The sequence below is a fragment of the Branchiostoma belcheri genome, unplaced genomic scaffold (assembly GCF_001625305.1).
Source record: "Branchiostoma belcheri isolate BF01 breed outbred unplaced genomic scaffold, Haploidv18h27 scaffold25, whole genome shotgun sequence".
In the NCBI taxonomy this organism is placed as follows: Eukaryota; Metazoa; Chordata; class Leptocardii; order Amphioxiformes; family Branchiostomatidae; genus Branchiostoma; species Branchiostoma belcheri.
This window is the reverse complement of record NW_017803854.1, coordinates 1,470,514-1,484,519: the sequence shown is the minus strand read 5'-3', so window position 1 is coordinate 1,484,519 and position 14,006 is coordinate 1,470,514. Positions and strand designations below refer to the sequence as shown.

The 14,006-nt window shown below is 43.3% G+C and overlaps 2 protein-coding genes across 2 annotated transcripts; both read left to right on the top strand.

Moving 5' to 3' along the window:
* The first annotated feature begins 2,501 nt into the window (after nucleotides 1–2,501).
* On the top strand, nucleotides 2,502–4,953 carry LOC109471377 (leucine-rich repeat-containing protein 24-like). The gene is made up of 2 exons (XM_019770666.1): nucleotides 2,502–2,931; nucleotides 3,911–4,953. The coding sequence occupies exons 1-2, from the start codon at nucleotides 2,502–2,504 to the stop codon at nucleotides 4,951–4,953; spliced, it is 1,473 nt and encodes a 490-aa protein (XP_019626225.1).
* Nucleotides 4,954–8,544: 3,591 nt separating this feature from the next.
* LOC109471514 (kynurenine formamidase-like) lies at nucleotides 8,545–12,940 on the top strand. Its single transcript, XM_019770852.1, has 6 exons — nucleotides 8,545–8,583; nucleotides 9,744–9,880; nucleotides 10,484–10,593; nucleotides 10,909–11,064; nucleotides 11,934–12,127; nucleotides 12,503–12,940. Exons 1-6 carry the CDS (start codon nucleotides 8,545–8,547, stop codon nucleotides 12,749–12,751), a joined length of 885 nt encoding a protein of 294 aa, XP_019626411.1. The 3' UTR covers nucleotides 12,752–12,940.
* Nucleotides 12,941–14,006: the final 1,066 nt, after the last annotated feature.

Here is a 14,006-nt window from a genome sequence, read left to right as displayed (position 1 = left end):
TACATCCTGGCATAGATTATGTTAATGTAGACACAGGACCATACTATTTTCGGGGGTGCTAGGACATATTGTTCAGACTTCCGTCAACATTTCCGTAGCGATATATGGTAAATCACTTCCTCGCTGAATGTAAATTACTCCTTTGTATTAAAAAAAGCCCGTAATCTAAAGCGAGGGTTCATTGCCAATGGTTGGGAAAAAATTGCATTGCGGTTTGCTGCCCTCCTACCAACCGCGAACGTTCATCACATGCAGTTTACGTAGGAAATATGGACAATATGCCGTTTCAGTAAATAACCTGACATCTAAAATTGTTGAAATATTCACAGAAACTCAAATTACACTCTAGGTTGACCGTCTAATCGTGTGGTAAGCTACATGTGTGCTGTAGTGACATGAATTGGCACTTTTGTGGGGAGGGGGGCGTCCCAACAAAGGTCAACGACCTCCATGGCTTACGGCCTATGTTTCACGCTTTTGCACTTCATAAGTGAACAATTTTAGATGTCAGGTTATTTACTGAAACCAAGGAGGTTGAATACAATACTTGTATTTAACCTCCTTGCTGAAACGGCATATTGTCCATATTTCCTACGTAAACTGCATGTGATGAACGTTCGCGGTTGGTAGGAGGGCAGCAAACCGCCATGCAATTTTTCCCAACATTGGCAATGAACCCTCGCTTTAGATTACGGGCTGTTGAACACAAGGAGTAATTACATTCAGCGAGGAAGTGATTTACCATATATCGCTACGGAAATGTTGACGGAAGTCTGAACAATATGTCCTAGCACCCCCGAAAATAGTATAGTCCTGTGTCGACATTAACATAATCTATGCCAGGATGTAATAATCACTATTTAATACTCCTAATTAATAAACGTGTGGAACATTGCATGCAAAACAAACAAAATTTTCTTAAAGTGTAAAGTATATTATATTTTAATAGGTTCAAAATAAATTTAGTTGCCTAGAATGGTAAACAGAAATATACCGCCCATAATAAAAATGGGAGCATCCACATGAAAGCAAAATGAATGTCGCTTCGCCAGCCACCAAAAAACTTCGCGAAGTACACACAAAAAAAAACAAGTACCCATAGAAAATAAAAGTAACCCATAGAAAATACAAAGTACCCATAGAAAATACAAAGTACCCATAGAAAATAAAAGTGGAATAAAAAATACTAAGTGTACTTATGGGCCTTCGTATTTTTTCATTAAATTGCCACGCCATTCTTACTCCTAGTGCATTATGTATGGTGCAATGAAAACAGCCAGACTAATATACATGTAACACAGTTACTGCCGGTTAATAACTATGGTGCACGTGGGGGTGATTGAGACAACACGCCCCCTCACACGTGTAGGCACACAGAGCAGTGTGCCATTTCATATCAAATGCATGTTTAATCAATACATGTAACTATCAGTTGTTCTACTCTCTGTTCTATTTCCCAAGCGTACTGCACTGACTGACTGACTGACATATACTGCACGCAAGGCATTACCAGTAACATAAGCACTGCAAACGTTGATAAAAGATATATACCCGGCAAAGCGTTGCACTACACTACTACAGAGTTGTGATATTTCTCTTATTAAAACGGAAATAAAGACAAGATGACGACACACTCTTATATCATATCAGGGCCGTCATCAAACATTCAAGTACTGCAAAGATACACAGATATAATAATACAGATAAACATACCCAATCAAAACAACAACTTAAATACAAATCTTTCTGCCATGAGCACAAGTCCTAAGCCCCATCCCTTGGTATGTCAGGCATTTTACGTTTTCTGTATGATATACATTTAACAGTACGTTTATGTAAGGGGTTGAAAATGACACTTTTACGTATAATGCTTTTGTGGCCAGTATGATAATTCTGGTTATGCTAATTCGAGGCTTTTATGATAGGAACATCAAGGACATGTCGTACAGGTGCGAAATGTTGTGTTGTTCTCTTGCTAGACGACTGTCTGCATTGCAATCTGTGGTTTGTCTGGGATTTGAGAATAAAAAGCTGGGAGTTCAGTGGGTTGGGAGAACAGTCTAGAGGACAGTCTGAGACAGAGACAGCTTGCGAGAAGGTTACAGAGAAGACTGTCCCAGCCCATCGTCTCCCGTGCGTGTGTGACGGCAATGCCTGTGTCCTGCGTGTGTTCTTGCTAGCCCTGTAGTTAGTCTCCCGTGCAGCATCCGAAAAGAACCTGGTGAATTCCACCTCGGTTACATTTACAGTATGATATACATTAAACAACATACTCTGATCTGATGTACGCATTTAGCCCCATATAGGTACATGTATGAACATGCAAATAAAGACTGTTTCTTTGTTGCACGGTTGTATACCATGTATTGGCCTGGAGGGGTAGAAAGTGTCTGGCCATAACATAATTGAGTGTAACTGGGAAAGAAACTAGACAGAAAATTTCATGCATGTTGAATGAGATGACGCACGAACAAATATTCATCACAGCACAGAACATCAAGATGGCGCGAGGCGAGACTCTGGTCTTCTTACTTCTGGTCTCCAGTTACGCACTTTTTGTAGCAGCTCAGCTCTGTCCAAAGAGCTGTTTCACTGACACATCCCAAGAACCCCTGGGGGCCCTTGCCACTTGCCGCTGCCCTATTAAGCAAGGGACGGAGACTCCCTGCAGTTGGGTGGGGCATGGCGGGATGTACAGTTTTCTCTTTTGCCTTGAGGCGATACCAGATGACTTTAGCACGCAAACGCGGTCGATCTTTATCGAGCACCTCTGTTCCTCGACTTTGCGGGAACAGTCTTTCCCAAACGTCTCAAATCTTCAGGGGTTGAGGATCCAGAAGTCAAACGTTTCTATTATAGAGAAAGGCGCTTTCCGAGGCCTACCGCTACTACGAGATCTCAACCTCGGTAACAACCGCATCTCAAGTCTGGGTAAGTTTCTGTTTCACTCCCTTGACGAAAATGCACGTTTTGCTTTTTTGAGGGGTGCAATGGGCTCTAACATGTGTGTACGTTTATTTATATCCTACCCGGGCCGCGATAACGTTCGATAACGGGTTCCAGACCGGGCCGTACTTTACGGTACGGCCCGGTCCGGAACGGCCCGGTCTGGAACCCGTTATAGAACGCTTCCATGGCTTCCATAAAACGATTCGAATGCGTTTCGCTCTAACCGCGTGTGCCCCTTTCGAAAATTCGAATACAGAATCCGGACGTTGGAATAGATGTTGTTGCAGTTTAGGGTTTAGTGGCACCAACTTTTGGCTCATCTTGCATTGAAAGGCGCGTTTTCTTGGGTGGGTATAACATAAATAAAATACAACACGGTGTATTCCGCATCGCCCTCGGTCCCGGCCCTCCCGCGAGTCGGATCGCCCTCCGGCCTGCGGCCGATCCGACCCGCGGTCGGGCCGATACCTCGGGCGATACGGAATACCCCGTGTTGTATTCTATATGTATCAGCTACAGCTGCCAGGGCCTTCCACAGTATTGCAATGTTGGCAATTTGAATAACTAAATGGACTCTAACATTTTACATTGATAATCATATTTGGTCTGATATGTTGCAATACCTAGCCTGGGTACCATCCGGATTTTCGCTACGCAACGTGATTTTTTCGAGCGTTGCGTAGCGAAAATCCGGATGGTACCCAGGCTAGCAATACCACCCTTACTGTGAAAATTGATGTATATATTCTGGCGGTAAGATTCAAAACGTAGGAACATGTATCAAATGAGATTACCAAGACGAGACATCATGAATGCTGAACACTACGTATTTACACCAATTCAATTGGAATGCATTTCTCCGGCACCAACCGATTGTTAATGGAAAAATTGCCTTTTGGGATGATTGTATTTTTGCCCAGATCATTTCGTTGATATGACGATCCGTTTCTCCTTTCCTCAGATCCCGATGCGTTTCTTGGCCTTGAAAAACTAGGCAACCTGTTCCTCGACAAGAACATGCTCTCTGCCATACCGCAGCATGCCTTTCGCGGCCTGCCTCTACGGCAACTGATCCTGGACGACAACCTGCTGACCTCTGTGCCCGTCCATGCTCTTCTACAGCTCAAGGCATTGCGGAGTGTTGGCCTACGAAAAAATCGCATCACTGTCATCGACAGCGATGTCAAGAAACTGCAGCAACACCGTTGCTTACGTTTTGTACTGATGGGAAACATCAAAGTGCGATGCGACAGGTGGTTCATCTGTCACCGAGAGTCCCTGTCCCTGTCCCGCCTTTCTTTCCCTCGAGGTCCCCCTCTAAAGTGCGCGTCACCCGCTGAGCTCAACGGGACTTTCATCTCTGACGTCAGCAAGGATATTTGCCAGGCCACCACTCACGGACCGGAACAGCAGAGCGTGTCCACCAGGTCATCAACGGCCAACATGGTCCCAAGAGCTTTTCAAATGGTCAACAGCAATCTGTACAACGAGACTATCGTCACCGGAAACTACACAGAGGTGCCACACAGCAACAACATGTCAGCCTCTGATCAGACAACACAGATGGACCATGTCATCCTTCTAGGGGGAAACCCTGCGATCAGCGACAACGTCCGCATCTTGGTCAGCGCCGTTGCCGTGCCCCTTCTCCTCGTGCTGACCACAACGATCGTCCTCCTCATCCACAAGTTTTACCGCGGCTCATCAAATCCAGCTCAACAAGGCGCAGCACCAACCCGTGCAGACGATGCGGACGAGGCAACCCCTGAAGCGGCAGGAGACGATAACATCGAGCCGTATGCGGTGGCCTACGCTAGCGCTGCGGACGAGACTGAACTGCAACGATGTGCCGGTTCAGGCGCAGCCGGACGACCCGACCTTGCTCTTCACAAGACCCAAGAAGACAACTGTACCATTCAGCCGTATGCAGTGGCCTATGCAGAAGACCCAGGGTCGGGGATTCAACCGTATGCTGTGGCTTACGACGAAGAGCAGATTCACTAGTGCCATGCAGAGACTGCCAACGATGACCTTGATATGCATACTACGCCAGAACAATCCCTGAGTGGAACAACCTGTCGGCATACATAGTGGACAGCCCCTTGCTGGACTCCTTCAAGAGCAGGCTGTCATCCCGACCATAGTCCAGACGCCGCGCCTCTCCCCATCTGCGTGATGTCCCGACCAGGGAATTTGCAGACTATTGAACTTGAACTTGAACCTACGGCAAGATGACAACTATAAGATAGGCTACCCTGACGCCCCACAAGATGCTGGAAACTATAAATTCCCAAGCACGTTAGTGAAGGTTAAACATCCAGGTAAACTATATCACTCTTCTTTAGCGTCAATCGTGACACTGAAGAGGAGTCATGGATGTCACTTGAAACGTTGGGAATTTATCTCCGTAATTCATCCAATAGTTGAGTTTGAGTTTTCTATGAGTAATCTCCAAGCAGATTCTGTGGGGCAATGGTCCATATTGGACCTCCTTAAGAGCAGACTGATACCCAGTCGGATGTTGGCCACCAATTTCTTTTTTTTAGCATTGTTGTCGATATGTTGAATATCTTGTATCTGAGAAAGGAAACGCATATATACATATACCAGATGCACTTGTGTAAACTGATTGTATTGTTCCTTTAACACATGAATATTAGTGTATCATTGTATATGTATCATAAAATGATGTATCGTAAAATCATAGATGGACTTCTATCGACATGCTACAATTGCAGATCAAAATTAGTCTATTACGGCCATTGCTCATGCAATTTGTGATCATTGCTGGCAATTGTCAATTATGTGATTGTAGGCAGCAGCAATCATCAAATTAGAGGTAGATTGTGTTTCATTTCCTACTTCAATAACTTTTTTCATCTCTCCGTGAAACAGAAACATCAATATCCTGTAGGCTTCATGACGTGTGGTTGATAATGAAAACAGCCAGACTGATATACTGCCAGTTAATTTGAAAACTTTATTGCACAACAACTGTAACAGGTATGGCAAGTAAATTAGTGCCGCCTTTGTAGTATTTTTGTAGTCAGTAAAATCGCTATTGACTGCAGCAATAAAGAGTTCTATAACTAAGGAGTTCTAGAAATTAAGGCCACCACTGGGTAGGTTCGTCTGTGGGTTTGTGTGTATATTTGTCAAGAATGGGTTTACGGTACGTGGGTGGGAAGGATTCATTGAGTGACAGGCAGAATGGCAGGTCTACGTACCACTAGTGCAAACGGTAACTGATATGTGGATCCGAGTCACGGAAAAGCTGAAACTAATGTAATATCATGTGATGTGAATACAGAATAAATTAGAGAAGCGTTGTTCTCAATCTTGATGATTGATTGTCTGATCATTTTAATTTTGACGTACTTGTATAGTTCTTGATGTTAGTTTTATTCCTTTTTATGCCTTTTATTCCTTTTTATTCCTTAATATGCATAATTCAGATACTTGTACTATGTACTAACGTGTAATGTGTTATGAATGTGTAACGTAATGTGTAATTTTTGATTGACAGGAAAAGGTCAGACCGTGCACAGAGGCAATTTAACATTATCTAGTGTCCTTGAACAGTTTAATGGACAGAAAACGAACAGGACAAGGACACATATACATATATAAAGATGCCCAAATAGCAGCGTTTAGCGTCCAGGGTGTCTGTTTAAACGTTTCTCTAATTTCATGATTCACTTTTCCCCCCAATTCTCTCTTAGTTCTTCAGTTTTCTTCCATTTCTTGAAGTTGCCCCGTTTAGAGTCATATAGCTAGCCCTGGTAGTGTTACAATACTCTCCGAGCAGAGGTTTGGGTTTTCGCTCATTTTTGGTGTGTTTTAGGCATTTTATCGGGTTGCTTTTTTGCACTGGTGTCTTTTTTTAAGTAAAAAGATACCAGTGCAAAATAAAAAAAAAGAAAGCCCGATAAAGATGTCTAAAGTAAGTCAATTTGCAAAAAAACAAGCCAACGCCCAAACCTCTGCTTGAAGAGTAGTGTTACACGCACTTCATGGATCTGTATACTGTTTTTCAGTAACGTGTGGTGCACGTGTGTATATGTAGCGGGGGTGCGGGGGCGCTTCTCTTCATTTCCCTTTCTGGTAATTACTTGGCAATATATCATATTGTTTTTTCCATTAGGCCATGTTGATTTGATTATATGGATGACATCCGCGCGCGCATGAATTTTCGGCCGTTTCCAAAAAAAAAAGTTTTCAACCATACTGTAAATCGTGCAAAACGGTTGCTAAATGAGCAAAAATATACCATAAGTTGCAAGGAAAACATTTAGAAACGATACCAATGTCGTAGAATGCCAAAATCAAAGGAAAAAAGACAAAAAATGTAAAGAAATGAATTCGAAGAGTAGCTTATTTGCCATAACATATTCTGTGCCATTTGTTCAACCTTCATGACCACGTAGATTTCATAGTGAAAGCAACTTTTTTTTTTGCAAAACCTTTTTTTTTATTCGCACGCGCGCATCAGTTTTGGGGTTCCCAGAGGATGTCATCCATATAATCAAATCAACATGGCCTAACGCGTGGTGCACGTGTGTATATGTAGCGGAGGTGCGGGGGCGCTTCTCTTCATTTCCCTCTCTGGTAATTACTTGACAATATATCATATTGTTTTTTTTTCCATTACGCATAAGAAAACTGATGCTGTGTTTCCGATTACAGTCCTGACAACAGTAGGGTTACGGTAGGAAGGGATTGTCTATCTTTTCTGTGTTTAGATTTCAAACGAAGTGATGCAACAATTTAAATACAGTGAAACTGAAATGAATCAGTGAAATGAAATGCATCAACACTGCATAGGGTTTTCAACGATATATCTTGATTATGCAGATATACATGTACATTGTAAAAGCATATGTATGTATGTACGTACTGTAACGTACATGTATGTTAAGAGAAGTTCCCATACTTCGAACACCTAAGTGCTAATGATAGATTTATATTTCTGGTGCGTTTAGACAAACCCTGTATCACAACCATGATCTGTTCCCACATTTTCCATTGTACAAAAAAGCGAGAAGAAGTTGAACACTCTGTATTAGATCAGTAACTAGAACACTTTGTATTAGCTTAGTATAGTATCCTTGTATGTTCCTTATGTATGTTTTCTACACACGTTTGTTATGTGTCTGTTAAGTCTTGACCTGTACCTAGCCCGTCGTGGCATGAATGTACAATAAAGGTATTTCAATTTCAATTTCAATAAACCTAATAAAGAACTACAACGTTTACTACACACGTGTTAACATTTTCTACTAGTGCAGCATAAATTATTAAGACTCGGAACATTCTATAACGATACCAATCTAAAGGTATGAATCTCGTGATGGTCAGTGGCAGTGACTGCGACGTCGACTATTATACAACGCTTTTGTAATCTCCAAGCAGATCATACGGTGGCAAGGCAGTATCCACTAGCCACCCCTCTGGCCAACGAATACTGCCTTGCCACCGCATGATCTGCTTGGAGGTCACACTTCGACCCTTTGACCATTGACCAGCCTTGGGGTTGACTTGTTGACCGTAGCTACATTAACATACGGACTAAAATAAACTATGTCAATACAAAACATGGCGGCCACGAACGCTTTTTCTCCAGTTCTCCTCGTGGTAAGTCACATTTTAAGGGGTAAGTTCCTCTAAGATTGCTACTGCCATTGCTATAATGCTAAAATATACTATACACAGATATCTATAACGAAATTTAGTTAAGTCAGGAACCACGTAGCACCTTGCTTCAAACATTGAAGGTGATCAAAGGTCAAGGACAATGTAAGGTTCCTATTTTTTAGCCAAATTGTATGTAATTATAAAGTTATGAGGATATAGATAAGACACTGCCCAACTAGTAGCTAAAATCAGAAGCTAAACTGATGCACTGCGCAGAAGAGAGGCGTATCCAGAGACAAGAACTCTGCAACAGACCCGAGTAATCTTACAGGTGTGCCAAATGTGTTAGAAACACATTCTCGCATAGTCCATAAGGCCATAGAACTGTTTAACCATAGCCGAAGCTGTACACGTAACGTTAGGGCTCATGTCAAGTAGGATTTTTACCATAGTCGATATTGGAAGAAGGAGGCCATATGTAGAGTAGACAACACTGTACCGTAAAATCGTGAGCCGTGAATACATTGATTTACCCACAGTCTAAAGACCAAGGACACTAGCCTCTATCTACCAGGCTTTGAGAGGCGGTTGGAAAGAGTAGAACTTGGCCAAATAGAGAGATAACATGTCAGGGTACGGTGAGGGTAGTTGGTCTGATACAGTACAGTTGGTCTGATGTGTCCTTGCTTGGTCTACAAGGACACATCCCGGACCTGTGCTCATATCTTTAATTTTATCTCAAACTGTTCCTTTCATACCAACGCTCGAAATGAGTTGACTATTCAAACTTCTACAATTTACCCCAATTTTACTAAACTTACAGACAAAGAAAAAACATTCTTCTTTTAACTTCCCCAAACCCACTAATTTTGGAAAAGGTGGGGCATTACGTCTTCCATGGTCTAAAAAGGAGAAGTCAAACCCCTTAGATATAGTCTTAGACATAGCTATAGCTCTAGACAATTACCTTTTATCATGTAGATTTTAGTTATTTTATACTCTGTTTCATTGTTCTTTTATGATTGTAATTTGAAATTAGCCTCCGGGCACGAATTTGCAATAAACTTCACATATTGAGTGTGTGAGCTCGAGTGTGTGTGTGTGTGCTTGTGAGCGTTAACATTCGAATCCCCATAGATACGGCATTCTATATTGCACAGGTACTATTGGGACTCCTCGTCGGCCACGGTTTGGGACAATCTGAGGAACCTCGGCTGATCGACCTGACCTGGACTATTGAAGAAGGGATGAACGTGTATCCCGTGCACGCAGAGTACCGCTTCACCGTAGTTTACAGGTAAGAGACTATCCTAAAGGTCCTTCATTCCTATCGCAGAGTGGAACTCGCTGTCATCAAGTACAGTAGGGACATTGTCATTAGATAGCTTTAAACAATGTTTAGAGTTAGATGTTCAAGGGTTAGATGTAACAAGTCGATCGGAGTAATGTAGCCAGCTGCCGCCGCGCCGCGTGCCTTATACCGGCTATACAGATACAGATATATCCGTCGCACGACCATCGTACGGTCGCAAACATATGCATGCTATTCTAACATTTCCTCGTAAATTATGCAAATGGGGTCACGATTTGAAAACTAGTACTTGTGCGGCGGGGTTAATTTTTTTCGGGGCGGGGGCCACGCGAGTTTTAACGGGCGAGAGATTTTCTTCGTAGTTTTTGTTGGCGCCGAAAAGACGCTAACGCTGTCGTCGCGCAAGTCTGTGAAGGATGCCAGAAAAGTAGTGGATGCTACTTGAAACGTCTGACGACTTTCAAAATCTACCCAGTACTAGTTGCTCAAGTAACTGTTTACTTGTGTAGCTCCGGCTCTCATTAGCTGGATTTCTAATCTTTATTTACGTAGAGGTTTATTTAGTTGTTTGTTTATTTGTTTGCGTAGAGGTGAACAGCCCGGCGGGTACTATCTGGAGTCCAACAACATCTTCATGGCCGAACATACGGGAACTCACCTGGACGCGCCTGCTCACTTCGCGGAAGGAGCTTGGAGACGTGAGTTACATGACAGTTTATTGTTGCTGTTGTTGTTTTTTCTCTCTTTGCTTAATCATTTGATTAATATGTTTACTTTTGTCATACAAATTTGTACTTAATATTTGTTTTCTGTCTATTATTTCCTCTGTAACTTAAAATGTACTACCCAACTGTTTTATTGGACAGAAAAGAGGAGGGTTTAATTTAACTAGTTTAACTCCCCTGGCTAATTACTCTCCCCACTTGGTGGAGAGTGGTGTTTGTTGTATTGTCCTCTGTTGGTGGCGGCATGAAAATAAGTTTTAAAAAAGTATCTTCTTCTGTCGTCCCCAGTTGACCAGATCCCGCTGGGACACCTGACGGGGCCCGGGGTTGTCGTGGACGTGAGGGAGAAGATCGGGGACAACCCAGACTACGCCATCACTCAACAGGACTTAGAGGACTGGGAACGGGAGTACGGGCGGATCCCAGACGACTGTATTCTCATGCGTAAGTCGGAAGTCGCGCTGAAGCCTTTGTGTAAATTTTTTACCAAATCCTGTATCTGTCTCGTATCTGTATACTGCCCGGTATAACCGCCTTTCGGCCTAACACACCAGCTTCGCAGGCACGCGACGCGGCGGCAGCTGGCTATATTACACCGATCGATTTGTCACACCTAACCCTTGAACTTCTAACTCTAGACATTGTTTAAAGCTATCTAATGACAATGCCCCTACGTATATATACTGTACTTTGTGACAGTGAGTTCCACTTTGCGATAGTTGAAGGCACTCTGGTACTCGAAGGCAACAAATTGCCCCTCAAATGCAGCGTTTCAGAGGGTCAAGATTTCAACATTTTCCTTTAAAAATTATCCTTTAAAATTGTACATACCGCTTTTGGGAAAATGTGTGGCAGGTGATACACAGACCACTACCAGTGTACTAGCCCCCTGCTGTAGTGGCCTGTGTGTATGGGAGTTGGGAGTTAAACACACATCACTACCAGTGGACTAGCTCCCTGCTGTAGTGGCCTGTGTGTATGGGAGTTGGGAGTTAAACACACACCACTACCAGTGGGCTAGCTCCCTGCTGTAGTGGCCTGTGTGTATGGGAGTTGGGAGTTAAACACACATCACTACCAGTGGGACCCGCCATAAGAGACCATGCTAATGGTTGCGGATAGGACATTAACTATTCAACTAAGTAACTAAGTAACTAAGTAACTAAGTAACTAAGTAACTAAGTAACTAAGTAACTAAGTAACTAAGTAACTAAGTAACTAAGTAACTAAGTAACTAAGTAACTAAGTAACTAAGTAACTAAGTAACTAAGTAACTAATTAGCTTTCTTTTTACTACCATGACTGGCACGTAGTCCGCACAGGCTGGGGAGAGTGGTACTGGGAGCAGGGAGTCAGCGCCTACCTGGGCACCGACACCAAGGACGTCACCAAGATTCACTTCCCTGGCCTGCACCCAGGGGGCGCTCAGTGGCTCGTGGACAACCGTAAAGTAAAGATGGTCGGCATTGATTGCATGGGCGCGGACACTGGAGATGCTTCTGCCAAGGTGATACGTTTGATAGAGTAAAAACAGCGATTGTAGCTTGAAAACCCAAATCCCCAACAGTTTTATTATATAAAGTAGAACCATGGTTCTACCGGGGTTCTACAGAAGGCATTGGAAGATTCCATTGCTGCATGGGCGTATATGCAGGGGTGATTTATGTGGGTGCGGGATAGGTCCATTTTTGTTACGGGGGGTGTGGTGAAGCCATCTGCAGCATTTGCTCCCGAATATATCAGGGCACTCCGGCCATCACTTATAGAGACGGTGGACAATATAAACTCGCTGGCACGTTTGCCTTCTGAGCCTTGTTTTTGTGATAAAAATTGAAGTAAAAAAATCCTAACGGTTCACAGCTTTCTGCCTTACCCCACCTAGACTGCTCCGGCCCACCAAATCCTCCTGCCCAACAACGTCCTGATCCTAGAGAACGTGGCCCACCTGGACGAGATGCCCCCTACCGGATCTACCGTGTACGCCATGCCCATCAAGATCGGCCAGGGGAGCGGAGCTCCCGCCAGGGTCTTCGCAATCGTCGACAACCGAACCAGCGCGGCGGGACCGACAACACCAAACTTCATCCTCGCCGTAACTTCAGTTATCATGATTATCTTACAGTCACTGTGAGGCAAATGCACCTCCTTCAAACCGTCTTCAAATCAATACACCAACAAGTACCGGAATACCTACAAATGTTCTGTAGAACATCTCATATCTACCAAACTAGGCACAATTCAAAATTATCTTTAAAACTTCCTAAAGTCCGATTAGAATCTGGCCGAAGAAACTTTGCGCACAGGGGAGCATTTGCCTATAACGGCCTACCTGCCACAGTTAGAGTGGCCACGTCTTACCTGTCATTGAAGAAGCTTCTGAAGCAACTCTGCTGAACTCTGACCTCCTGACTTTGGCCTGGCTTAACGACATTGATTTATGGTATACGATTTTGTTTTGACGCTTGGTTATTTTGTAACGTTATGTATTGTTAATGTGTCGATTTCATTGTTTTCATGTTTCACTTGTTACAGGGCATTCCTGAAAAGCAGTGGTTTTAAATAGCACTGAGGTTTCTACCCTGTTCAAATAAAACAGAAATAAAAAAATAAATACAGGCTGGCCTCTACCAGGCTTCGGGAGGCGGCTGAAAAGAGTAGAAATCGGCCAAATAGAGAGATACCAGGGGAGTTGGTCTGCTGGAGAGAACAGTTTGCCGCACTCGGCCTGGTAGAGGCTAAATACAGGCTATAACGTCATAGCTATAAACATAACAGCCGCTCACCAATTTCTCATCATTTCTATTGTCTTAATTGTCTACTGGTTTTATGTATCAGTTTTGTTGTCATGCACGTGCGTCACGAATTTTGTTGTGCCATGATTTTGTTTTCTATCTTGAAATGAATAAAAGAAAGAATTAAAAAAACATTTCAGCCGTCAATCCAGGAACTCTCCACAAATAATGTTAATAATTTGCATGACAACACCAAACCTGGCCGTCACGGTCTCTGTCGTTATTCTGGTCATCTCAGCATTCACGTAAAATGGCCCTCAGGGAGGGCAAAACGGTTGCATACGCACCTTCACAGGTTGCCCTGCCCAATACAAAAAACACAACAACAAAATATATGTTATAATAGTCAGCAATATTACACACACGCGCACGCACGCACGCACTCACACACACACAGACACACACACACACACACACACACACACACACACAACACACACACACACACACACAACACACACACACAAGACACACGCACACACACACACACACACACACAGACAGACACGCACACACACACACACACAATGGCTGCAATACAGTATGAATTTGTCAAGACAGTATCAACTTGGCCAGGCAGTATCCAATTCTTTC

Bases quoted from the DNA above. Each gene is read 5' to 3' on its own strand.
- LOC109471514 (XM_019770852.1), top strand. From the start codon at position 8,545: ATGGCGGCCACGAACGCTTTTTCTCCAGTTCTCCTCGTG. The intron at 8,584-9,743 runs GTAAGTCACATT...TATATTGCACAG, and splicing joins TTTCTCCAGTTCTCCTCGTG to GTACTATTGGGACTCCTCGT. The intron at 12,128-12,502 runs GTGATACGTTTG...TACCCCACCTAG, and splicing joins CTGGAGATGCTTCTGCCAAG to ACTGCTCCGGCCCACCAAAT.
- LOC109471377 (XM_019770666.1), top strand. From the start codon at position 2,502: ATGGCGCGAGGCGAGACTCTGGTCTTCTTACTTCTGGTCTCCAGTTAC. The intron at 2,932-3,910 runs GTAAGTTTCTGT...TCCTTTCCTCAG, and splicing joins CAACCGCATCTCAAGTCTGG to ATCCCGATGCGTTTCTTGGC.